Here is a 26793-nt window from a genome sequence, read left to right as displayed (position 1 = left end):
TAAAAATGATACGATTGTAAATGCATATAAATGAAAGGTAAAAAGCTTCAAGTAAGGCACTGTAATTATTAGTTAATATTCAAAAAGGGCAGGAAGTTTAAAAAAAGAAAAGTTACACCACTAACTACCAACAACTAATTTGCACACACTGCATTAATTTTAGGAATTAATTATGCTGTAAAATTCAAGCTTAAGTGCATACAGCATATGAAATGTACGAGTGTGATGTAACAATATCTGCAGCTCATGTTTTCACCTGTAGATTTAAAATCTAAGTGAATTGAAAGTAAATGTAAACCTGGAGGATTTAAGTTTTATGATGCGGAACCCTGTTGAAAAGGGAAAATAGCAACTCGGTAGAATATGAATGATACTAGTAGTCCCAAATTCATTTTATGAATTTTATTACCTCAGTTAAAATTTGTTCAAGTATATATGTAATGAATAGTAATTAATTATTGTATATAGAAAAAGAACAGGAATTATGATAAACATTTCCTGGCAAGATGTCACGATGAGGTGACAGGATGTGAATCGAGCCTGAGTAACAAATTCTGTGTGTGTACGTGTGTATCAGGGAGTAAAAATTGTTTGGGGAATTTAATCCTATTGAAGAATAAAACCTGTTGTGGATGTCTCCCATCTAGAGATTTTCTAACCCCTGAGGAGAAAAAGGTTGCATGTAAAGCCTGATCAAATCAGCTTCCTGAAAGAACCAGGTTCCTTCAACCCAGGAAGCACCGCAGGGATGGCACAAGGGGACAGCCATCACAATGACAAAGGCGAGCAAGGAAGGGCCAGCTCACCAGCCTCCTCATCCATCTGGTGGCAGCCCCGTGGTCGTGTCACAAGGAGAGGGGGCTGGACACTTGAACAGGCCTGCAAGGAAGCTACCAAGGACTGCCAAGTATTAATGACCAGCTGCTCTTTTTAGCAGGCTTACGAAGAGCGGGGATGTGCAGTAATAGTTGTCAGTATTGCTGAGCTGCTATTTATTGTACATTTGATAAGAGGAGGTTTTTTTCTGGTAACCTGGGTTTTGTTAATCTTTGTTAAATACATTGGCTGATCACTTATATGCTTTTGTATGTCAGTTTGGAAGACAGGAATTGCATTTCAATTTTTTAATGGGATTTTTTTTTGTTCAACTGAATTTTGTTTTGGTTTTATATTGTTTTTATTTTCCTTAGAAACAAAACCTGCACATTTTTAAATTCTTTCCAAAAGAAATTTTTAGTTAGATAGACCCGATTTCAGGAAGTGTTGGACAGAGCTAGAAACTCTAACATGAGATTAGTTTTCTCAAGGTTTCACTAGCTCTTCTTTTTTGCTGCAATTGTTCCAAGACAGTCTTGGGCATTTGTGAATGTGGGGAAAATTTTTGTAGCACTGCAGACCATATATCAGGTGTGCAAACTGGCATAGTTTTTCAGAAGCAAAGAAAAGCTATGAAAAGGTACACTAGCCAGCCTTTGAGACCAGATACAAAATCATGCTCAAGCTTATCCTACTTTTCATACATAATGCAGCATGTATATGTGCACAGATATATAAAGGTCTGCCTAAATTTAAAAGATTTAATTTAGCTGTGCTTTTATTCATAAGGTTTTCTTAACATGACAGGAGCTACTTATGCTGTTTAGTTTTTAAACCATCTAGACAATTAACATCTATGTATGCTTATAGTCCACAAATAATCTATTAGGCAAGAAAGTAGGTCATTCTTATTTGATTGCTAAAGTGATGCAGCGATTACAGGGCAAGAAGGCCAAGTGTGTAAGGCACTCACTAGAGATTTTAAAACCTAATGGGAAGGTGTTAGTTCTGGATTGTAATTTATAAAGATGTACACAATGTTGGCTTACTTTGAATAACAGTACAAAGAATGTCAATTTTATTATTTCTCAAGGAGCATAATTTCTACAAATGGTGGAACTGTATAATAAAAAATAAATTTAATTGCCTGTACTCTGTGAAATTTGCTTGACTGGATAATGGTAAAAAGCTATTAAAATACAGAGACCAACAATTGGTCTTTGAAGGTAACAAAAAGGAATGCTTTAACTACGTAGGTTACAAACTGTATTCAATATGCTTTTCTGTATTAATTTTCAGCAAGGATATATAACTATTTGTAATAAATTTTTTGTTTTATCATCTTAGTTCTAGGGCTTACAGAAGCTTCCTTGTTCTCAGCTGCCAGAGCAGCCTGAGTATTTCCAACATACAGAAGTCTTCTGAGTAAGGTAGAACTGATTATATAATTTTCTTCTGCCATGTTTTTTTTTCTGAAGAAGTAGTGAAGAACTGGTATATTGCTAAGCTCACCTTCCCAGTACATTTCCTGTAGCAAAAAGTAACTTCCATTTAAGAAGCAGTGACTCAGCTTAAGAAACAAACAAACAAAAAACCCCCCAAAACAACAAACAAAAAGCCTAACGCTTTTGCCTGCTCACATTAAATATCAGTTCTGGGAGTGGCTAAGCTCTGTTAGCAAGTTGTCCAGAAAAATTGTAGAACCTCCATCTTTGAAATTTTTCAAAACCTGACTAGACTAGGCTCTAAACAACCCGATATAACTTCTAAGTTAGTGGTCCTTTGATCAGGAGGTTGAATTAAATTACACCCAGCCATCCCTTCAGGAGGAATTTCTCCATTAGAAGTTAAATTAGTCATATTAATTTTTTGAATTGTGGAAACAGGTAAAAATCCAATCAAATGTGACTTAGAAGAGCTTGTTTTCTTAAGCACACACAACAGCTCTTTAGGGGACTTCTTTCAAGTTTTTTTGAAAAAATACATTCAGAGTTCTTCCAAAAGGAAACATTGAAAATATTAGCAGCACAGACTAGGAATTCAGAGAGGTGCTCTTCAACGGCAGTTGAGTGTTACCCACTGAAGTATGTTTGTATCTGCTGCCCCCTTCAGACCATTCCAAGTATTAGAGAAAAAGCATTACTATTTAGTCAGACATTAATAGCATCCCATTCTTTTGCACTAGTTTTCAGGTGGGGAGAGGAGAAGAACCCTAAGAAGCAACATGTTTTTAAGTAGATAGTTGGTGAACGTTTTTGTATATCAGCAAAGGATTTTTCTTCTGTTAGAAATGCACAGTAATTAGCTTATTAAGACAAAAGGTACTTCAAGTTACATCTTTAGCTGTTAGGTTCAGTAGACACAATTGAGGAGAAAAAGATCTTAGAGCAAAGGCTGCAGACTGGGCTGTGGAAAAACCTGGAAATCAATTCAAGCTTCCAGGGTGCATTTGCAGTTTTGGTTAAGTGATTCCAACTCTGATTCAATTCGTCATATGCAAAACAAATTATGCCCTATCTCTCCTTTTATCTTCCTTTGACTTCAGAAGAAGCTTTTGTAGCATGATCAAGGCCAGATTGGCAGAAGGTCTTCCTTACTTAATCCACAGATGGGGGATAACACAACTGCATTTTATATGCCTAAAGACACCTGTGTGTATATGCAGTGCTCAGTGTACATACATGTATGTATCTGTGTCTATATATGTGTGTTCAACAGCTCCCAAACCTCACCTGAAATTAAGTGCTTCCTTTAAAAAAGAGCAAACAACAACAGCTTTGCAAAAACGTAGACCCAGTTACTATGCTAACAAGGACAACTGTAGATAGAAAATCCAATCATATCATAAAGTTAACACTTTGTGTTTGGGACATAATGTGGTACATTGTTGTAGCTTGCCTGAGACTTTTTTTTTTAAATAGATGAAAACAGAAGATTTTAAAGGAGATTATTCTATGCATTAAGTGTTCTTTCTGTAGGGAGAGGAAGAAATTATGCTTCTGAAAAGTTACTTTGTATCCATCTTCCACTAACACAACCTGCTGAGATAACAGCAAATATAAATATCAGGCTTTCATTATGATGATATTGCTTTATTAATTCCTCACACATAATTTATGCAAAATGGTTAAGGAAGAACAGTGATACAGATTTGATGGTGCACTTCATTCCGTATACCTCTCAACATATGGGTTCCCAAAGACTAAAACTCACATTTTTTTAAAGGGGAAAGAATGTATCAGTATTTTTTCAAAACTGAAAGTTATTTTCTACTTTGGGGAATCTGAATATTCAAAGCTTCTAATTGAAGCTCTCAAATACATACAATGTATTCTATTTGCTGTCCTGTCTGTACTCATTTTGCTGCTAATAGTAACAAAAAAAAAAAAAAGAAAAAGAAAGTTTCCATTTTTCACACCACAGATTCTCAGCATTGGAAGGAAAAACTCAACATCATCCTTAAAGTTAAATCACTTGGATGTGACAGAAGGCTCCTCCTGTTCACATGCATATTATACACCCATTGAAATGTAGTGTAATACATCACTGAGGTATGTTGAGTGTTGCTTTTGTCAGCTTGCTGCTTTTTTTCTTTTTTTTTTTAAACCCCTATAGGTTTGGGTTTATCATCCCCATTCCTTGGCACTCAATGATGTAGGTATCTTTACTGGGATCTTCCTCTTCTGATTTTGTCACAGTAAATTTGGCCTAAAACAGGATTAGAAATATATCACTAATTAAGTTATAACATACATAAGTTTAAATATTCAATATCTGATGCCCAATAATTGTATTGCCATGTGTTTATGTATGTTACAGCTTTGACTGATTTCATTAAAAAACATTTAAATAACGGCGGTAAAAGTATCTAACCATTCTAAAGGCATTTAACTCTAACATATGTTCACTTTCTACAGGTAAACTCCCATATAAATATTGTAGCAATTATTTTATCAATGCTTGTCCTCCATGACCAAGTTCAGTTCACAATGCCTGCTGAACTGTACATTTCCTAGATAACTAGATGACAACCAATAGGTAAAACTTCCTGAACCTTTGGACTCACCTTTGTTAGCTGCTCTGCAAAGTGTATAGCCGTTTGAGTATGAAGTGTAATTGGTCCACTTTTCACCCTAGACACCCCCTTTGCTAGCGCCATGAAAATGATTAGCTGAAAGGGAGAGAAAGGTAATTATTAAGTAACTCTTCAGATCCTATGAACTTAGTGATTAAAAAAATAAGGAAAAACATGCAAAATGACTGTAGATATAAAAATGTGGTCTGCCATGTTTCATAAAATTCCATGGTGCTGAGTGTTAAGAGTGATCCAAGGCTCAAGAAGCTTGGAAATTACTACTGTAATGTCTATTACCGTAGGGCTGCTACTGTGCTGCAGTGGAGTTTGCCACTGAATTCCTGTTACTACATTTAACTTTGCTCTCCCCCACCCTCCTGCCCTGAAATTCCCCAAAGTCATGTCAGACTCCAGATTGGCAGATTACTTTTATGAAGAGAAAAATTCAGCAACAGGCTTTTTAATTCTAACACTTTCTGATCACATATTCGCCAGACAGATACCTAAAAAAATCTGGTTTGATTTACAAACATCACCATGACAAGTACTCTGTAAAGCGTGATATAACTCCAAGCAGTTCCTATACACACTGAATCTAGCTGTAGCATGTTTCTGCCAATTGTACTGTGTATGCTTCAGAAAAAGTAGGATGAGTTCAAGACCTGAATACTTCCTATTATACTACATAATAACGTGTGGCCAGGTGTTTAGAGCTAAAAGGTAATGTCATTCTATCTAGAACAGCCCAAGATTCTTATCAGGCTGCGTTACTGAAAATAATATAGTTGAGGGTCTTCATTCTCAAATGTAATTAGGTGAGCAAGACAAAGAGGAGCACCTCCTAGATTCTCTGTTCTCCAATAGCTTCACTTAGTATCTTTCTTATTACGTAACCAGGGTGCTATTTTTACTCCACTACACAGAGTGCCAAATAGAAGCAAATTTCTACCTCTTTCTTCCATACCTACTAAGATTTACAGGAAAGGAAAATTTAAGGGTGTTGGTACAAAGCCAGGAGCATCTGTGGTTCCTAGAACTGTATGTAATTTGCTAATCCTAGTGATACTGTGACCACACTCAGAAACCTCCCAAGACTTCTAATTATCAAATAATTATGTAATGCCATCCCTACCTGGGGAGATACAGTCTAACTTTGAAACCTACATCTCATTCTTTCCCTGTTCAGATTTATATTCTTTACAAGTAATACATACATGCAAGTTCTTGCTACTTCAACTTCATGTAAACACATACAGAAGCCTTACTTGGTCTTGCATAGAATCATCCACAGTTCCACCATGTTTAAGGTTCCTAAGCAGTATCTCAGCTGCTTCAATGCCAACCTTGTCAGAATTCTTTCCTAACAGAGAAATCTGGGAGATTAGGATGCTGCCAATTATTATTTAACATTTTAAAAATACAGAAGGGAAAAAAATAATCAAGAAATGATCAACTTTTTAAACCTTACTTCCATGCTCTTGCCTCAAATGCCTGCTTAAAAAACCCCTCCCATCTTATGATGACATATAGTTCATACTTTCTAAGCAGTGGAAAGAAGTAGCCCCATTTAGTCAGAGAAACATTTTATTCAAACCATTTAAAACCAAAATAATTTCTATTCCTTTTAATCTAGATACATATCTAGATTCACTGTTGAACAAAAACTTTACAGGTAAACCACAAAGACTGTATGTTCTAAAAGTCCAGAAGTATTTTCAACTCAGTGATCCTTAACAAACCATTCTGATAAAAATTGAGTTTAATAATTTTGTCATTTTTGTCACTATGCAGAAGCAGATTAGTACAAAGTGTAAGATTCCATTTACTATGTTTAAAATCTGCTCATTTATACTGTCCTTTATTACTAAACAACATCCATTTAAAAATGCAACACTCAAAGTATCAGATCTTTGAATATACTTCAGATTCCTATTTGTTAATAGTACAGTAAGTTAAATCTGAAAGAAGTATACTTCATGGAACTCTTACCTCTCTTGCCAAGTGATGACCCAGCTAACAAACAACCTGTTGAAGTCTCTGCAACAATGCTAAGCAGAAAAAACCAGAACCAATAGTAAGAACAAAATCACATTACAGTTTATTTATCAGGTATGTAATCAGGATCTAGCTAATCAACCAGCAAGGTTACAGGTGTCAATAGAAAGATTGGGCTCATCTTACATTATTCCACTTCCAGTCCCAAAGGCTTGATCATCAGGTTCTCGAACTGGCTGAATGTTAATGTAAAGATCTCTAATTTCTTTTCTGATGCATCTCACTGCTGCTGCTGACATGTCTTTTGCCAGCTAACAAGATAAGAGGTAAAAACATTAATTAAATTATGTAACTATAGTAATACTTTTTCCTCATAAGTCTAATTATTACAGTGAATCCCTGAATAAAGGGGCTACTTTATTAACTAGAAAAACAAAAGATTGTTATAAAACCCCTACAAGCAAGCACTGAACATCATCTCTTCTGAGAATTTTCCCACAAAATTAAGGTAACATGAAATGCTGAACAAATTACAATTCTAGTCATGTAAGTAGAAGCTTCAATACCAATAGAAATTCAAGAACTTTTCTCCATTCATAGGGAGAAAGATTTGATTTAGTCTTGATTATCTCAAGTCATTAGATTATAAAAAACCAAACCAAACCAAAACACCACCCCACAATTATTATATACAGGATATACTCTATAAGGTGTAATATATAAAATAACAATTTTAAATCACAGGCAGGTGGGGGCAGATGAAGCTTATCCCATCCTTGTGATCCAATCATAGCCAATATTCATAGGTTTGGAGATTTTAAGACCAAAACCAGCAGTCCACAGCTCTTCAAAAAGTAACTCAGTTTCTCCTCTTCCTTTCCCTAATTTCTAGCCTGTGTGTGAGAAGGAGCCTTAAGGAGATCCCACCACTCATTCTCTGTAAACACAGACAGGATAGGAGTAATAGAAAGAATGGAGGTACAAAGGAGCAAATTTCTCTCTGTTTTCTCTTCGGCTAAACCTAACCTTAACTTGTTCTAATACCCTTAGCAATAGTTGAAAAATTTTATGTAGTCTGACCTCTGCCTACTACAGTGCGCCATAGTTTACCCATAAATCTATGAATGACGGCCATGATTTCAGATTTAAAATAATCCATATAAATATGAACGATACATAAATCAGATATGATACCTGTCGTGGTTTAACCCCAGCCAGCAACTAAGCACCATGCAGCCGCTCATTCACTCCCCCCCCACCCAGTGGGATGGGGGAGAAAATTGGGAAAAGAAGTAAAACTTGTGGGTTGAGATAAGAACAGTTTAATAGAATAGAAAAGAAGAAACCAATAATGATAATGATAACACTAATAAAATGACAACAGTAATAATAAAAGGATTGGAATGTACAAATGATGCTCAGTGCAATTGCTCACCACCCGCAGATCGACACCCAGCTAGTCCCTGAGCGGTGATCCCGTGCCCCCACTCCCCCTAGTTCCTAAACTAGATGGGACGTCCCATGGTATGGAATACCCTGTTGGCCAGTCTGGGTCAGGTGCCCTGGCTGTGTCCTGTGTCAACTTCTTGTGCCCCTCCAGCCTTCTTGCTGGTTGAGCATGAGAAGCTGAAAAATCCTTGACTTTAGTCTAAACATCACTGAGCAACAACTGAAAACATCAGCATTATCAACATTCTTCGCATACTGACTCAAAACATAACACCGTACCAGCTACTAGGAAGACAGTTAATTCTATCCCAGCTGAAACCAGGACATACCCCTCAATATATGCTAAAGACTTTTGAACAGTCATATGAAGGATATCAAGCATACATTTTCATTTCCTGTTTTAGCTGCTACCATATTACTATGCAATAAATGCATTTTAGAAATGTCCAAGATTTTATTCTACAGCCTGAATAATTGAAACCATTTAATAAGGCTACTTAGTTCGTATGTGAAAGACTGCAGAATACAGGAACAATAGAGGCATGTTAAGCAGATTACATGCAATTTTGTATAGATATATGAAGTTGGATACTACCAGAGCTATTATCGACACTTACTTTTATAGGCAGTGCTCCGGCAACAAATGCTCTTCCATATATCTTTGTCACTGTGCCACGTTCTGTTAAGTTTATTGGGCTTAACTCTTTGACTGGTGACATCTGGACTACAACTTCACCACCTCCCTGAGGATAGTAGCCCCTATTTAGAAACAGTAATCAGATATAATTAAATGCAAAGACCACAAGGAAACCAAGAAAAGAGCTAGAAGGCTCTTCATATATTTCATTATACATTTTTATGTTCTCTGTTACTGTAGATATGAATTTTCTTGATGTGTGCCTTAGATATCTTTATAATAGAATTACATTCTCTAAGAGTATTACCTCATAACATACACCTTATTAACTACCTAACACCAACACAACTGGCACCTAGGAAAAAGCTCAGTAATATACTGCCTGTTCAGCATGCACTTCCCTCCGAGGTGGCCCATAGGAAACATGAAACAGCAGCTGAAGACTCGGCAATGAAAAAATAAGACAGAAAATAACCATATCACATTCATCATATGGTGACAGTACATACAGCGGCAGCTAATGCAGATTAGTTCATGTATTATAAATTCATCCCTCAGCTTGATTGAGGGCACCTTGTATGTGTGCCTCTGCTCACACACTGGTTCAGTATGGCTTGCCTCTGCCACATGTCTCTGTAACTCACCTCTTTTTTATGTCACAATTAAATGTGAAATTGAACTTTTCAACTATTGGCTTGAAAACCTGAAAAACAAACATATATAAACCACAGAGTAAATCCATTTTGCATTTCTAATTTCCCACTATTTTATGCATTCTTAAAAAAAAAAAAAAAGTTCAACACAGAACACAACACAACTTCAGTTACATTATATATATAAAAAAATATATATATTAATATATATATTATATATATATATTAAAAAAAAGCCAGTCTCATCTATACAGCTTATTTGACATTCCCCATACTTCATTCTGAATGACACTTTGTGTAAAAGGATTTTCTTATGGAAAGAGGAAAAGAAGTTTTTAAAAATTCACAGTACTTATAGAATAAAGAATATATTTTAAGTGAAATTTTCTTTAGTAATTAAAAGCAAACAGACTAGCTGCTGTTTCAGGCAATTCCATGAAACACTGGTTGCTCTCTACATACAGTGCACTAATAGTGTTATATTCCCATGCCTAATTCCATAATTACAAATAAACTTGCAGTAAGAGCAACAGAAGTACAGTAGTTACATTGCATATATAGGCATGAAAGATGCACCAAGCCAAAGGAATTTTTCCCTACCATGACTGTGTAGTCTATCTGAGGAGCCATCTCAGCATTAGTCCCACCTTTTAAATGAAGTTCTGATGGGGAAGCAGCAAACAGCACACAGGGCATTGCTACCTGCATCAGTAGACACACACTCCTAAAAGCAATTATAAGATACTCAAATGTCGTGCAGTCATAATCCATAGAATTCCATAGAATCATTACATATCAAAGGCAAATGACTTTCCAGAGCATTTACGTATTTGATCTTGAACATTATCTATAAACTAAGCCTATTAGTCTTAAAAAATACTTATTTAAAACTTCATGTCCTTAGCAAGCCTAAATATGAAGGTTTTTGTTTCACAATAATTGCGTCTTTATTATTCCTGTTTGAAATAAAAGTAATGTAGCTTAGTATTGTGATGGGCCTGTGAAAACTGTAGGTTTAGCTAGCAGATGGTAAAAGCAGAAAAGGCTTAGGCAGCAATTTTAACATTTTAATATTTATTTAATAATAAAATATTTAGAAAATTACAAAATTACTTAGAAGCTGGTCAGCATCCTGCACAAGAAAATTCAGGGGCATAGAAAATATGCTTTTAGATACAAGATTCCCCTATCGTTGAATCTCTCCACATTTCATAGGTAATAAAAAACTTCCAAAATAAATTTTCCAAAAGTTTGTTCAGCAAAACAAAACAGTTATCTCATAGGGGTTTCAAACATAATTTTGAATTTTGAAAACGCTAATCACCACTGAACTGAAGAAAACGTGGTTTTATTTTCTTAAATAACTTCCAAATGTTTGTGAATCATACTGTTTCTCTTTTTTTTTGGCTTGTGCTTCATTACTAATTCTGCTGCATTGTTGCTTACTCAAACCTTTCTGTGTTAAGTAAAAGGCATCAGCTTTGTTGTTTATACGATTGCAGCTCAGAAAAATATTTCTCTCAACTTAAAGGAAACCTTAACATACGCGTAGCTTATGCTTCCAAACAACTGTTCACACCAGCCTTCCATAGCTAAACCCATTTACTTGGTTTTGCAACAGATTCCAAGAACAAATGACCCAACACAGAAATAGAGGATAGAAGAAACACAAGCACAAAGAACCGCAGACAGAATATGTTCCCAGTTCCAAGGCTAGTATCCCATATTGTACCATTATGTGCATAAGTAAAATCTCAAATTTTATTTTATTACATGATGAGGATTATTTCAGATCTCACAGATGTGAGATACTTATGTATTTTGATGCATTTGTCCTGACATGCAACGTACTAATGTGAGAAAATAACGGATAAAGTTTTAAATACATAGGCAGCTGTTTTTTGCTTAACATTAATCAAGTGTTCAACTTATATATCAATTATAATTTAAAAACTATTACACTTGCATATACTTTATTCATACACATCCTGCCTACACTAACGGTTCTTTGGTCACATATATGTGGCTCAGGCAGCACAGATTTTGGCTCATTACCCATGTATTAAAGTTACCAGACCATCTTCTGTCATAATTTTAAAGTTACCAAAAGCAGTTAAGAGCAGTTACCAGTCAGTCATTATCTGTGTACAAAGACGTACCCTGCTGTTTTTGTATCTGCTATGTGGGTTCCACCTTTGATCTTCCCAGGAGTGAAGGTTATTTCTGTTGAGCCAATCTCTCCACCTTCCAGTTTCCCCTCACATAAATCTCGAATGATCTCCAATCCAGACAGATGCTGAGGCCTTGGAGTGACAATACAAAATTAAAGATACATGCAAGTAGACTACATACTCATGTTACATTAAAAGAACTACTAAACACCAACTAATAAATACTGCAGTTGCAAATTTCAGATCAAACAAGGATCGGAAATTCGATCTGGTTCCTACAGTACTTCTCCTGAGTTCACAGGAGCTAAAGGAGCAGCATTGAGGCCATTTTGGAATTTGCAGGATTCTGGTGTGTTTTCCATTAGAATGGGTCCAGACAGACAGATGAGACACAGGAGCAGTCGCTTGCTCTAATGTGACAAATGCTTGAACAAAAACGCAATGGGATAACGATGGCAATACTGAACTGGAGCCAAGCCAGTAACTGGTTGCCAGAGCCACAAGACAGCTAACAGTTTTGCTATGTATCTGTCTTGCTGTGCTTGTGTCTCCATTTGCTTGAGTAATTTAAATCGGAAAGAAATGAACTGTTCCTAATGCTGTATGCGTGGTGAACCATCTTTTGCTGAGGCATTACACGACCTTAACTGTACTTCATATTTCATACCGTGCAGTCTGCTTAGCACCTTTGAAAATATTTTCGAGACGCTCTGTGAAGCTGTGGTGCCTGACAGGTGGCGACAGGGGCGGCGCCCTCACCTGCCCTGGCAGCCGGCCAGGGCCAGGGGCGGGAACTGCCCTGAGGGGAGTGGGCGAAGGGCTCCGAAACCTCTCGCCGGGAGACTGCGGGGCGCCCGGTTCGTACCCCAATGCGTACCCTCCGCGCTCAGTCCTTCCACGTAGCTGAGCCACGGGCGGGGTTTGCTGATAAAAAGGCCCTCTTAAAGCAATGGAAATACACGGGCTTCGTTCTTGCAAGTATTTCAGACAAAAGCAAGCCAAGGCGTTCGCACGGCTACGCCCCCGGCCCGGGAGGGCCTGACACACGCCGTGACGTGACGCCACTGAACGCGCCCGGGGACCACAGGGCCCCGGGACCACCGCGTCCCGGGACAGCCCCCCCGGGCGAAGCCGACGTGAGGACGCGGGAAGGGCCATTACCTGAGGCCGGGCTGGCTCCTCCCGGCGCGGATCCGGCGCACCCGCAGCGGCAGGCCCAGCACGCAGCTCAGGGCCGTGGATACTCGCAAGATCTGCCCGCCCTGAACGGAGAAACGGCGCTCGTCAGGCGCTACGGCACCTCCCACCCAGCGGGCGGCTACCGGCCCGCCCGTCACCGCTGCCCGGGGCCAGGTAAGGCGAGGCCAGCCCGCCGCTGGTGCTCACCCCCTCCATGATCCCGCCGTCTATCTCCACCTTGTCCCCGTCCATGACTGGCGGCGAGCGGAGTTGTCTCTCGCAGAGGCCCCAGCCGCGCCGATGGGATCCCGGCGGGGCCCTGCAGATGGCGAACCCGCGGAGAAGCAGCCCCCCCGGGGCCGCAAACGCTTGGCCGACAGAGGAGCGCCCAAGATGCGCTCCGGTGGCGGCGGCGCCCCAACCTGCCGGTGCCGGTGTCCGGGCCGGGCGGCGGCTCCGGAGCAGGCGCAGAGCGGAGCCACCTCCCCGCCCACCCGCCGCGGGTTGGCTGGGGCGGCTCCGCTGCGTGAGAAGCGGCCGCCGGGTCCCAGCGCCCGGGCAGCCGTGTAGAGGGCAGGGGGAGCTTCTTTCTCCCCGCGTTAACGTCCACGTCCCGACACGGGGCAGGACCTGCGGCGGCTCGGCGTCCCGGAGGAGGCAACGCCTTTCCTCTCTCCCGAGGCTACGGCCAAGGGCCAGGCTAGGCCGGAGCGGTGGCAAGCGCGGCACCCCGCAGGGCGCGACCGAGCGGCGGCTGGGACGGCAGCCCCGCGGGCACAGCCCTGCCCCACGCCGCCCTGCGCCGCCGCCGAGTCCTGCTGTCACGGTTACAAGCGAGTAGTTTACCCCAGAAGCGAGATCGCTAAAATAAGCGCAGAGAGACATACGGGTGTTGGTCTGGCAGTCACACCTTACTGCAGGTGTACCGGGAAATGCCGGGCCCTTCGCGCTGCCCTTCACGCCACTTGGGCCAAGGGAAAGCCGCACTCCCTCCACCACCGCCAGCGGCTTTGCTACGGAAACTCCCGTGAGGCTCTCGGGACAAGTGACACCCTCCCGTTACTTCCCGTGGGCGTGTGACAGCTCCGAGGGGCCGCCTGCACTCCCCCGGCGGCGGGCAGGACCAGACGGCTGCCCCTCGCCGCCGCCCCTCGCTCCCGGCCCCCGCCGCCGCCGGCCTCCCTGGCCGGTGCCCAGGGTAGCCGCCCGCCGCCTGGTTGGCTGCGGTTGGCGTGGCTGCCCTCCGGTTGGCTGGTCGGTGGGAGGTGTGCGGGGCGCGGGGGCTGCCTCTTCCCGGAGTAAGATGGCGGCCGTGACCGCTGCGAGGAGCAGCTGCCGAGCCGCGGGGCGCCTGGTAAGGGGAGTAGGGGACCCTGCGGGTGGTGGCGCTCCCGGTTAGCCGGTGAGGGGGTGGGCAACGCGCGGCCTCTCCGCCTCGGCGGCGGCGGCATCGGCATCCTGAAGCCCTGTTGATTCCTTCCAGCTGGGAGCGAGGGAGGACCGCGCGACAGACCGTCGGAGCAGACATGACACGCTCGCGGACTTGCCGCCTCCCCTCAGCCCTCCCGCCGCCGCCTCCTCCGCGCCTGCGGGCGGGCGGGTGGTGCCCGAGCTACCCTCCCCGCCTCCCCTCCAGCCTGCCCGGCCGCCTCAGCCGCGCCTCCGCGCAGGCCGCGCCCCAGCCCGACGCTCCGCTGCCCCCACGGGCGGCGTCACAGGTGACCGTGTCCCCTAGCCGGCAGTGCCCGGCCCCGCACGCCCCGTTGCTCCCGCGGTGCCGGCGGAGCCCGCCCGCTGCTCCCTGGGGGTCAGGGTGTCCTCGCTCCCCAGGGACCCCCAAAACAGCCTTCCTCCGCCCCACGCTGCTGACCCCGAATGTTTTCCCGTTGCCCATGTTGCCTGTGAAAGAAACGTGTGCCTCCTGTAATAGGCCACTGAACCTTCTCTTCTGTTACTTCTTAGTCAGCTGATTCATTGCATTGCCTATACTGCCGTCACCGCTACTCCGCGTCAGCCCCCTTTGCATACCGTATCTGCACAGAGGCGGTGTAGTTACACACACGGAAAGGGGAAATGTATTTCTTTGAATCGCAGGAGCCTTGATGTTTGTAAATTAAGTAGTTGAGATACCTTACCGTACTTCAAAAAGTGAATTTGCTTGGTTGTCTTTTAGGACACTTACAATCTTATATACCATCATGAAGGCTTACTTCATGCTTTCTTCTGCCTTTCTGTATTATAGTCTTACTGCTGTAGTGAAGAGTGTTGGTTTCCAATTATGTCACTGCTGTGTTGTGGAATGTCAGGAAAAGAAACATCTTTTTGTAAGAAAATCCAAGTGAAAACAAAGTTAAGGATTGGTTCTAGTTTCTGTAATTATTTTTGCTCTTAATAATAATCCATATTGTATTTTGAAAGCATCGTAGTGAAGATTTTTTTTCAGTGATACTTTTGTAATTATCTAGTTTTAGGCTACATATAAGTAATTTTACTGCTTAAGAATATTGAAAATAGCAGCTTCTTTTTAGTTTTCTGTCTAACTAAACCATCTACTCTTAAATCCAGAGGGTGATTCTGATAAGATGAAAATGCTCATTTTATCTACGTGAATGCTGAACTGTAGAATTGGCTATTTATAGTGTGTGTTTCCTGCAAGCACATTTTGAATTTTGCACTGTGAAACAGTGATAAGATCCAAGAAATAATATGGTTATTATAATATTAAAGGTCTTTATTTTAATATTCTCAATGCTTTTGCAAACACTTTCACCAGTGAGAGGAAGAAGGACAAAGTAATGGTGGTTGTCCATGGGGGCTGTAAGTTGTGAAGAAGAAATGAGCCTAGGGGTCTTTGTGTTAAGTAGTAGGGAGATAACCGTTATCTAGACATGAGGACATGGTGCCAGTTATTTAGGTGAGAAATAATGTCTGACTGAAATATGCTACCAAGGACATTGGTTTAGTGTATAGGCAACTATGTACTTGGAAACATAGAATATGTATGCAAAACAAATCCAATGTAAGTAAACGTTCATTAAAATCACTCAATGTGACAGCAAGTCAAAAGAGTTCTATAGAGGAGTATCCTCTAATGAGAAGTCATTGCCTTTGAGCACAAGCTATTCAATTTGACTTTGAAATTCAGTGTTACTTCATCAGGTAAACAGTTGCCTGCAGGCTGCATAAAAACATTTTGTTCTGAGGCCAGCAGTAGATTTTTAGGATCAGTGGTGATTTAGGAAACCCCAGTTGGCTTCTTTTTAAGGAAACAACCAAAACTGAACTAAACAGGGGCAAGGCAGTTCTCCCCCAGATAGCATACAGCTCCCATGTTGTCTTGGTTCAAACAACTCTTAGTCAACCAGGTTATCAGTGGCTGATGCATCCTCAGTGAGAGACTGGAGCGGGCCCTCAGTTTCTTCACACAACAGTAACTTCACACTTTGAAGACTTGAACAGGACAGATGTTATCTTACTGTGGTATTATTGCCTTTAAATTGTCATATAGCACAATAGGGGTGACATAAACATAACTGCTAGTACTGTGCTTGTTGGTTTTTTATTTTTTTTACAGACATCAAGATACGTAGATGGGTATGCTATGGATATTAGAACTAATTTTGTCTTTTATATGCTTTTGTTACTTCCTTATTTGGCATTACACAGAAAATGGTATTGCAATGGTTAAATACTAAAATTAGTAAGCACAACCTCTTTATTTCACAGATTTTAATTTTTTCCCTTGTTAGAAAGAAACACTGCTCTATGAAGAGATTGGGTACTGTATTACTGCTTTAACGTACTAGCACACCAACTTTTTAGTAGAGAATGTGCAAAATTGCAAGCCAAAAAGACTTCATGTTTAAAAAATGCAGTAGTTCTGAATTATTCCTACAAATATAATTTGAAGCGGCATTGAAACTCTTCTGTAACAAAACCAGTCTGTTTTTTTGGCAGTGATATTACTAATTCACTACCTGCATTGGTTACCAAATGTTAAAAACACATGGAAAGCGTTATGAAACTTCACATTTAGAAATAGTTCAGAGATTTGATGTGCTCCTTGTGATCATCTTCGCAGGTAAATATTGAACGTTTTCCATGTAGGGTCATATAAAGAGAGAAGAGTTTTATTCTAAGTTTGGGGCAAAAAGATCTTGTTGGACAAAAAAATGTAACCATGAATTCAAGTGGGAAGAAAAACAGAATTAAAAATAGGAGAAAATAGGCTTGTGAAGCTGTACATTATATACCAGTTTTGTAACTGAATGAGAATTTTAAATGTGTTCATAAAATAAGATTTGTCATAGCTTAAAATTACCATTTTACCTGATTTTTTTAATAGGGAAAATTCTTTGGAGGACTAATGAAAAGGTTTTTCTGTTTACTAATTATAGGAATTAGAAAAATACTTACTCTAGATCAGTAGATAAAACCTTAGTAGCAGGCAGCTGCAAAGTAATTTGATGTAAGTTTGTTGTGTCCTTTATGGTAGACTGTATTGTATAAATATTTGTTCCTAAAAGAAAGGGGATATTAAATATAACTTGCAATGCTAGATTAAGTAATATAGAAAATGTGTACATCATCAGTTCAGAACTGTACATTTTTCTGAACAATCTACTTTTAAAAAGTGTAATATAAAATCAAATAGTTGAACAGCTTGGGGGGTGGGAAGGGCAATCAGGAAGTTTCATATGGTCTGTAATTACTGAAAGGATTTAAAAAAAAAAAAAAGTTAAAATGAACTTTCCCATGCAGGTGTGCTGTTTTCTGGCTCCTCTAAGAAGATAATTTCTAAATTTTACAGTTTTGAGCTACTTGAGGTACATTGTAGCACCTGAATTTTTTTCATCTCTCTAAATTAATTAGAGATAGTATCTACAGATAAGTTGTTATTTTTATTAATTTTACAGCACTCTAAGACAACATAACACCAGAATTACATTAGATTTAAGAAATCTTACTAAATAAGGAAGGGTCTGAACTAACTTCTGTTGAGATTAATGATAAAATGCCCGTTTATGGCAATGCAAGTGCTACTGGCTTTGCTTTTGACCAAAATCATGACTGATTACATGATGCTTTAAAGTATAAGGTTTTGTCTCAAGAACTCTTCAGAAAATTCCGTTGACCTTTTAAGTTGATTTCTGGATAAATATAATTGTAACCATGAAAGAAAGCCATCTCATGCCCAGTTCTTAAAAAATGTCATTAAAGTTCATGTGAAATGATATTTGCTTGAAGATGATTACCTCCTATATATTAGCAGAAATAAAAGGGCAACTGTCTGTGCCCTCTGGTGTGAATTTCCTTTCCAATTAGTACTTCTGATCAACCTTTGATTGGAATAAGAACTGACAAAGAAAAATATGCTGATTTTTCCTGCAGTCTAGGGGACCCTTCCAGCACCCATTCTGGATAAGAATTATTTCAGATGGCTAATGTAGTTGATATTATGTATGCTTATTGTGTGTGTGTCCTGATTAAACTAATTGCTTAGAGAAACAATAGCAAGTATGAATCTCTTACCAGATCTTGTCATGATTTTTGTTAATTGGTTATGTTGTTGTGGCTTCAATGTCCCCACGTGTTGTGTTAGTGAAAGAAGTTAAAGACCTGGCAAAGCTTATGCTAATTTATGGTTATTGTACATTCAGTATGTATTCAGTATAATTGTGTTTCCATAAGAACTTCTCTTATATAAACTAGAATTAAACTATTTAGTATTACTGTTGCATCAGGAATATTAAATGAGCTCAACATTCCTCAGTCCATTATATTAACACTTGAGACTTTTCTCCCCCAGGTTTGCATTCACCGTGTTAGATCGTGCAGCAGCATTCGCTTTATAAAATCAAAATATGTGTGCGTGTTTGACAAATCCGCCCTCAAGTTTAGTCATCAACAGCGATTATTCAGAACATCTGCTGGTAATCTTTTTCATAATAAAATAATTTATTTTATTTTGCTATTTTATGATTGTTATGTTAGCGGTTTGTATATGACTGGTATGAAGGCTATTTTTGATGCATTCAGATTTTTCTGTCTGATATCTTTTATTTACTATTAAACATACTGTATTTCCTTATTGTCTGTTTTAAGTTTCATGTGGCCAAATTGTCCAGTTTAAGCTTTCTGACATTGGAGAAGGGATTACAGAGGTCACTGTAAAAGAATGGTAAGCTCTACTTTCTTAGAACTATACTAAGAAATCAGCAAGTAGTTTAACAGCTGTATTACCAGTTATTTATCTGAGAATATGTTTTCTGGGTTACTAGTGAAGTTTTTCAAGTTTCATTTTCCACATTTTAAAACCTTGTGTATACTGAGCTTTACATTTTGTTTATTTGCAGTCTGGTTTATTTGGGAGTGGAAAAGATGGAAGGAATGGGATGCCCTAACTACACCTGTATATAGACTTTCCTTCAGTGATTAATGTTTTCAGAGTGCAGGAGGTCTGTCTTTTATTATACTTAGTTAGGCTGAACTTTAGAAACAAATGACTAGTCTGGAGAATCCACAAAATTTTATCCTATGGCCCTTCTCTATTGACTTTAGTAAAAGATTTGAACGTTTAAATTGTTTGTAAAAAGCCAATGATGAATGGATTAAGCAAAATCAAAGTGTACAGTGAAGGAAGGCAGTGTTGAAATGCCTTGTTCTTTGTACAAATAGATGAAAATGCTTCTCTTTGCATAGAAGACAGTGTTTCCCACTTTCAGTTTCTTTTCTGAAACTGATCATATACTGATCCTGGTAATTTAAAACTAAGAACTTGCTTAGGTTCAGACTAAGCTGGGCTCATTCTTATTTTTAGATGGTTTATAATCTGTCAAGGAAACTCTGCTTTACTAAAGTAATAGTAAAAATATACGTGTGATGATATTCTAAATCGTGTCATTTCACACAACAAAGGCTTCTGGAGTAGTCAGGCAAAAGTTATATTCATTTTTATGTTATGGGGATGTACATAACTGAACTTATCAAAAGAATACACAGCATAGATTTTTACACTTAATATGTCTTATACTAGCCTGTGTCTTTTCTCTTAGGTATATAAAAGAAGGTGATAGCGTGTCTCAATTTGATAGCATCTGTGAAGTACAAAGCGATAAAGCTTCCGTTACTATTACTAGTCGTTATGATGGCATCATTAGAAAACTCCATTACAATTTAGATGAAATTGCTTATGTTGGAAAACCGTTAGTGGACATTGAAATTGATGCCTCAAAAGGTATTGTAAACCATTTTTTTCTATTGCATATTTTATGTTTGTTGTCTTTAAACCATCAGTGACAGAGGAGTTTAGTTTCTCCTCCTGAAAAAAATGAATTATTTTTTTTCCCTTTATAACGTCAAGAAGATTTAAGTAGAAAAAGCCACAATATTTTATTAGTACTTAAAATCTCAAAAGCCAGACATTTCCTGTTGAAAATTTAGCTTAAGCAGCAGTCTTTAGCATGCTATGTTCTCATTCACAGTAGCTCAAAGTAAATGTTAAAAACTTCAGCTGTCACAGAATCACAGAATGGTTGAGGTTGGAATTTAACAAATACTTATAATGTAGTAAAGTTAAAATTTTTCTTTTCATTTGCAGGTGTTGCCCCAGAAGAAGATGTTGTTGAAACACCTCCTATGTCTCATGAAGAGCACACTCACCAAGAGATAAAAGGTCACAAAACATTAGCAACCCCTGCAGTTCGTCGTCTGGCCATGGAGAACAATGTAAGTTTGGTGAATCAGATCCTGCTGCATTTTATCCATCTTTTATATAGCAATTTGACTGACTAGGAGAACATTGATCTAGAGGAAAGTGCAGTGAGAAATGACTTGTTTCCAAATACATTTCAAATACGTAAAAACTGTTGCAAAGATGAAGAGGATTGTGGTTTCTGATGATTATGCAGGATAGGAAAAGAACTACTGGGCTTAAGCAGCAGCTAGGATGCTTTAGACTGGAGATTAAGAAAACATTTTTAGAATAAAAATAATAAAGTATCAGAATAGATTCCTGGGACAGATGAAGGAGGAGGGAAAAATGGAATCTCAGTTTTAGCTACCTTGTTATGTTTTTCAGATTTGTATCAGAGCAGAGGATGTACTAGGTGTTATTTTAAGAACTTTTCTAAATCTTTTTTCCTGTGGATCTATGAATATTCCACTGGTTTTGAAAGCCTGTGGTGCATTTTCAGGAGAAAAATAAAACAGTGAGTAGAGAAAATTAAGTGACAAATAACTTTCCTCAAATTAATATTTCACTATTGATCCTGTGAGGTAATTAAGAGGTAAGTAGTATTCATAGTTCCTCCTTAAAGTATGCAATTAGACACCTAATGGGCCTTCTGGATGATTTGAACAATGTTGAGTACCAAATAAATCATAGAAAGGGAAGGAAAACTGTAGGTGTGTTAAATCAGTAACTGGAATAATTTTTAACTGTAGCTCACAACATAGGATATTGTTATATTGTTGTAAAACTAAAGTGTCATAGCTTGTTACATACATTTCAGATTAAACTGAGTGAAGTTGTTGGAACAGGGAAAGATAACAGAATCCTTAAAGAAGACATACTCAATTACTTGGCCAAACAAACAGGAGCTATTTTACCTCCATCACCGAAGGCTGAAATTATCCCACCTTTGCCAAAATCAGAGACTCTGCCAGCTGCTCCAAAGGACAAAGCACGCAAAATTCCTGTACCTGTTTCCAGACCCATTGTGTTTTCAGGAAAAGATAAAACTGAACCTGTAACAGGTAAATCATGAAATATAAAATCTTGAGACCATGTTCACAGTAGACTACCAGTAAATGTTACTCAGTGAACAGTTGATTCCTTTTGATGGGAGTATGTTTCATGTTATTGTCATGCAAGCGAGGAATAGGAAAACATGCTCTGTAAGAAGGTGTTGCATGAAATTATTATTCTATGAAATAATTGTTCATGTTTTGGTTGGATGGAGGTGGCTTGCAAGTTGCACTTGCTCATTTTTAGTCTGTGTTTCTTCAAATGTATGCTGAAACAAGTAGGAATTCTGAAAAGTGAATTTGTCACAGTATGAATCATTATGCAATTAGTGGCAAAGTGCAGTGAATTTAAGGGTTTATCAGTGCTTAATAATAGTGTACTTCAGCATTCACACTTGTTCTCGAGAAGAGTGCAACAAAAGACACTAAGGTAAGAAAAATCACATTAAAAGAGGAAGATAAAAGGTTTTTGCTTGCCTTTCAGGCAATGTTTATTTGGAGAGGCTGGAGAGAGTAGTGCAGGTTACTGTATTATGAGTTCAAATACATACATACATAGGAGAGATATGCAGTAATATAATCTGAAATATTACAATCATAAAAATTGAGTTGTATGTGCTGAATAACTGTTGATCCTAAAGTGAGCTCTACCCTGTCCTTTTTTTGCTGTGGTTGGGTTTTGTTTTGGTTTGGGTTTTTTAAGTTGTATAATTTGTTTAATCGAAACAAATAATTGAAATTTCACCATAGCTTCCAGAAGCAAATTTTGTTCGTTTAAGAAGTCAGTGAATATTTTCCAGGTTTTCAGAAGGCAATGGTGAAGACTATGAGTGCAGCCTTGAAGATACCCCACTTCGGTTATTGTGATGAGATTGATTTGACTCAGCTTGTTCAGTTGCGAGAAGAGCTGAAACCTCTAGCACAAATTCGTGGAGTTAAGCTTTCCTTTATGCCTTTCTTTATAAAGGTGAGATGTGCAGCAGAGCACTGCATGGAGTACTTATGCAGATTTTGCCAAAATCTGATAAATGATTGTTGTAAGTTTGGAGCACTTCTCTATCATCTGAATAATTACAGGTCACAAGAAATGTCTCAATTTTTCTTGTTTATTGAACCACTTACCAATTTACTGTTGGAATTGTAGTTAGGGTTATATAATATCATGGAAAATTTGTTGAATATGAATGGAGAAGGATAAAGCAGATAAAGCATTATTCATTATGGGGGTAAGCGTCACTAGGTGTTTGGATTATACAAAACAACTTTTGGAAACTGTCAGTATTTTTTATGAGCTCCATTAAAATGAGCCTCACGTGAAATCCATCATTATTATTGTTATTGTTGTTGTTATATTTTTGTTGGTAATGAATCCCTTAGGTGAATCAGTCTCTCTCTTCCGTTGTTCAGAAGACCAGACACTTGCACTCATTTAGTTGCCATGGTTCCATTTCCAACTGTGGGCATCAGTGAAGGCTGATACACTGCCTAAGCTATGCATTTAATGCATAGCTTAGTCTGAAACTTCTGGTAATGCTATTTCAATTAGAGTGCTAAGTAAGCACTTGTTCTGCTCACTCTCTTTAGGGTGAATGAATATTACTTCCTTGAAATAATTGTCATCTAAGTGGAGAGCTGAGAATGACATTGCTGCTGATTGTCATAACTTTGGTCTTTGGATATTTGATCTGAATTGTGGAACAGAAACAACAAATGCAGATTCAACTTCAGTGATACTTGGGAAAGGGTTTATTACTTCTTACATGTGTGATAAATATTTGGGTTTTGTAAGTCATCTTTTTCTTCTGCTATCTTAGTAATGACAGTATCAACAGACAAGTTTAGGAGAGTTGCATTGAGGAAATCCATATTGTTATTAATCTAAATTGTCTCCCACCATTCCTTCCTTTCCTTGCTGCTCTCTGATTATAAAATATAAAAATCTATCTTCTTTTCTCTCCTTTTATACTTAACAGGCAGCCTCTCTGGGATTATTGCAGTATCCCATTCTTAATGCTTCTTTGGATGAAAGCTGTCAAAACGTCACATACAAGGTTTGTAAACTACTGATAAAAGTTGTAAGCAGAAAACCTAAACTAATAGCTAACAAGGGCTTTTCAGAATGTCTGAGCTAATTGTAAGAACCAAAATTATGGTGTCATGGTGGAAAATTATTTATATGTCCAGATTCTAAGATTGGATTTGATTTATTAATGATCTTATTTCAGTAGTTTGTTTAATGAGAGTCACTTTGTTATTCAGGCTTGCCTCAAAAAAGCATATTAATATAGTGACTCCCTATCTTTCACCTGAAGATGGGCCAAGCATTTAAAAATCTAATACAGTAATTTTTTAGTAATGGCACAGTGGTTCCACTGTTCCAATGCTCAACCCTTATGTATTAAAGTAATATTTTAAACTCAGTTTTGATAAAAACTATTTAATTTTCATACAAGGTGCTGGATTAATACTTCTGGACAGCAAGTGTCTATTTTCTTAAGTGATGTGTACATGCTCCTTGCAGTACAAACTCTTTTTGTGCTATTTTATCAGTATCTCTCAGATGAATCCTTATATATTCATTCTAGCAAATGAAAGGCAACTCAATTTCCTTTTTTTTTTTTTTTTTTAATTTTAGTATTCTCTTTAAAATCTGCTAGTCATGCTTTGTTACCCATATAATCATCCTAAAGTGAAATATTTATAGTGTGAAATTGATTCCAGGATTTTTTATTTCCTGGATGTGAAATTGCTGAAATCAGTTTGCACTTTGCAGATGTGGAAAGGTAATATTTAAAAATTTACATCCCCTTTTCCCCTCAAAGTTGTATAGAGGAGTTGCTTACTACAGACAGCACTTTCTAGGTTAAAAAGATATATAAAGAAGACATTATTCAAGTGCTTTTTTTATGTAAAATACATTTTATGTTAACTGCTTATGTTAATGTCGGGTTAATGAAACTTGTTGCAGGCTTCGCACAACATTGGAGTTGCTATGGACACAGAGCAAGGTTTAATTGTTCCAAATGTGAAAAATGTTCAGGTCTTGAGTGTGTTTGAGATTGCTTCCGAATTAAATCGCCTACAGTCCTTGGGTTCTGCAGGCCAGCTGGGAACAAATGACCTCACTGGGGGAACATTCACCCTTTCAAATATTGGCACAGTAAGTACAGGAAAAATGAGAACTTGGAACTGAAAACTGCTTCTGAAATGAATAACTTGGTAAAGTTTAATATGCAATGAACAAAACCTGTAGCAATTAATGCAAGAGGCAATTTGCTTAAAAAAAAAAATTTGTTAACTAATATCCCCAGCTTTTTCTTTTCTAGATTGGTGGCACTTACACCAAACCAGTGATACTACCTCCTGAAGTAGCTATTGGAGCACTTGGAAAGATACAGGTATATTAACTTTATCTCAGTGATGTGAGTGTTTAGCTAACTGAGGTCATCTGTAATGAAAATGAAAGGTGGAGTGTGCCTTTGTTTTGGTTTTCTTGTATAAACATTTCCTTTTTGTTACAGAAACCGCATAGCTTGCGATTGAAAAGTTTTGTGATGTTTTTAGATGACTGTGCAGAGACATCAAATGTTTAAATAGAACATTTTTTTAAGTTTAATAGAACTTTTTTTTTAAGAAACCTTATGCCAAAGGTTCAGATTTGTTTTCCAGAATCCTGTTATATTTCACTCACATACATGTTTAGCCTTCTAGTTATTAAGAAACAAATATATTTTTACAAGTTTTGCAACATGGTGATAGCATTTTTGCTACCATCAAGGAGAAACCTTGAGACTAAGAAAGTATTCTGATAACGAAGTTTAATTTCATGAGCCAGATAACTGAATCTGTGCAGAACTCTGTATGGTGAAGGCAGTTTCATATTTTCTGAATTTCAGGCTTTAATTCTGTAATAGACATTTGAGATCAATGCTGGAAATGAAATTAGTATTAATTTAAAATACTTTCTCTGTGTTCACCCTATGAGCCTTTTGTTTAGGGGATGCTTTAAGGAAACTGTTACTTTGAGCACTAACAGTGCAATAAACTATTTAGAAAGAAACTTTTGAGTCAAGAAAGGTTTTCACTACTTCAGTATTTCCATGATGGTGGAAACAGGATATGACTCTTCATTATGTAGGTTTGCAATATATTCTAATCCACAGCACAAACAGTAATGGGAAGGTCTTTGTTTTTTGAACGGCACTACTGCTGTCTAATTTAGCAAAATTTTTAAATTTAGATTAACAAATTAACAATAAAAATAGACAGATTTGTTAATGAAAGTATTTAACATTTCTTTTTTTTTTTCCTTCCTCTGATTTTTAGGTTCTTCCTCGGTTTAATGGAAAAGGTGAAGTATTTAAAGCACAGATAATGAATGTGAGTTGGTCAGCTGATCACCGCATCATTGATGGAGCTACAATGGCCCGGTTTTCTAACTTGTGGAAATCTTACTTGGAGAACCCTGCTTCGATGCTGCTAGACCTTAAATAAAGGAAACCATGGCTAGAATATGCCTTTAAACTTTGTGGACTGGACTAAATAATTATAAAAGCTGGCCTTCCTAGCACATGCCCTTTGCTACTCACATAATATAATTTTATGTGGTTAAAAGATCTCAGCAGCTGATATCAGTCTATCAATTAGTTGTTACTTCTTTTAATTAGTAGTGCTGTAATTTCTTCTACAGCTGACTGTCAAACTTAATAGGTCATGGTACAACTTCTGAATATGGTGATGGAATGTATTTTGCCTTTTATAATGCATATGACTGTGAGGCTGGTGTGACTGAATGACACTGATCTACATCTGCAGTATTTATAACCTGATTAACCTGTTTTGAAGGGAAATACTCATAGTTCTTTCTTGTTGGACACGTAAATTTATTTTAACAAATAATATCCAAATTCCCAAAAGAAGTTATGCAAAAATCATATACAAATAAAATGCCTTTGATGCTTCTGCTGTAAGATGTCCAGAGAGCTTTTTGTTATTTAACTGAGTGAACCTCTCAAGTCTTTTGCTAGTCCACTTTTTCCTGGCAATTACTTGCACAGGTACTCTTTATAA

At 38.3% G+C, this 26793-nt stretch overlaps 2 protein-coding genes across 6 annotated transcripts; one reads left to right on the top strand and one right to left on the bottom strand.

Annotated features, from left to right (window-relative positions):
• Nucleotides 1-3887: 3887 nt before the first annotated feature.
• Nucleotides 3888-13860, bottom strand: RTCA (RNA 3'-terminal phosphate cyclase). The gene is made up of 11 exons (XM_075038758.1): nt 13183-13860; nt 12958-13058; nt 11785-11928; nt 10226-10349; nt 9617-9675; nt 8953-9094; nt 7073-7197; nt 6881-6939; nt 6157-6251; nt 4883-4987; nt 3888-4524 (listed from the first exon to the last, which is right to left on the bottom strand). The coding sequence occupies exons 1-11, from the start codon at nt 13858-13860 to the stop codon at nt 4426-4428; spliced, it is 1731 nt and encodes a 576-aa protein (XP_074894859.1). The 3' UTR covers nt 3888-4425.
• A 323-nt stretch (nt 13861-14183) lies between these two features.
• Nucleotides 14184-26693, top strand: DBT (dihydrolipoamide branched chain transacylase E2). 5 transcript variants are annotated; one of them, XM_075038752.1, is made up of 13 exons: nt 14243-14329; nt 14459-14693; nt 17737-17801; nt 18785-18908; nt 19081-19156; nt 20031-20212; nt 20576-20703; nt 21489-21732; nt 22524-22690; nt 23697-23774; nt 24692-24883; nt 25050-25121; nt 26050-26693. In XM_075038752.1, the coding sequence occupies exons 1-13, from the start codon at nt 14279-14281 to the stop codon at nt 26215-26217; spliced, it is 1782 nt and encodes a 593-aa protein (XP_074894853.1). In that variant the 5' UTR covers nt 14243-14278; the 3' UTR covers nt 26218-26693. The 5 variants fall into 5 exon arrangements, with proteins under 5 accessions (XP_074894856.1, XP_074894853.1, XP_074894857.1 ...); XM_075038756.1 differs by lacking the exon at nt 14459-14693 and adding an exon at nt 19332-19433 and having other exon boundaries at nt 14257-14329; XM_075038753.1 differs by lacking the exons at nt 14243-14329; nt 14459-14693 and adding an exon at nt 14971-17056.
• The last annotated feature ends 100 nt before the right edge of the window (nt 26694-26793 follow it).

This window comes from Buteo buteo, chromosome 10 (genome assembly GCF_964188355.1).
Source record: "Buteo buteo chromosome 10, bButBut1.hap1.1, whole genome shotgun sequence".
In the NCBI taxonomy this organism is placed as follows: Eukaryota; Metazoa; Chordata; class Aves; order Accipitriformes; family Accipitridae; genus Buteo; species Buteo buteo.
Note: the sequence above shows the minus strand (reverse complement) of the source record. Positions and strands in the feature narration are given on the sequence as shown.

Coding starts and splice junctions, on each gene's coding strand:
- RTCA (XM_075038758.1), bottom strand. CDS start 13,860: ATGTCTCTCTGCGCTTATTTTAGCGATCTCGCTTCTGGGGTAAACTAC. Junction 10,350..11,784: donor GCAGATACAAAAACAGCAGG/GTACGTCTTTGT, acceptor AATTGCTTTTAG/GAGTGTGTGTCTACTGATGC. Junction 6,940..7,072: donor GGGACTGGAAGTGGAATAAT/GTAAGATGAGCC, acceptor TTTTCTGCTTAG/CATTGTTGCAGAGACTTCAA.
- DBT (XM_075038752.1), top strand. CDS start 14,279: ATGGCGGCCGTGACCGCTGCGAGGAGCAGCTGCCGAGCCGCGGGGCGC. Junction 18,909..19,080: donor ATTATTCAGAACATCTGCTG/GTAATCTTTTTC, acceptor GTCTGTTTTAAG/TTTCATGTGGCCAAATTGTC. Junction 25,122..26,049: donor GAGCACTTGGAAAGATACAG/GTATATTAACTT, acceptor TCTGATTTTTAG/GTTCTTCCTCGGTTTAATGG.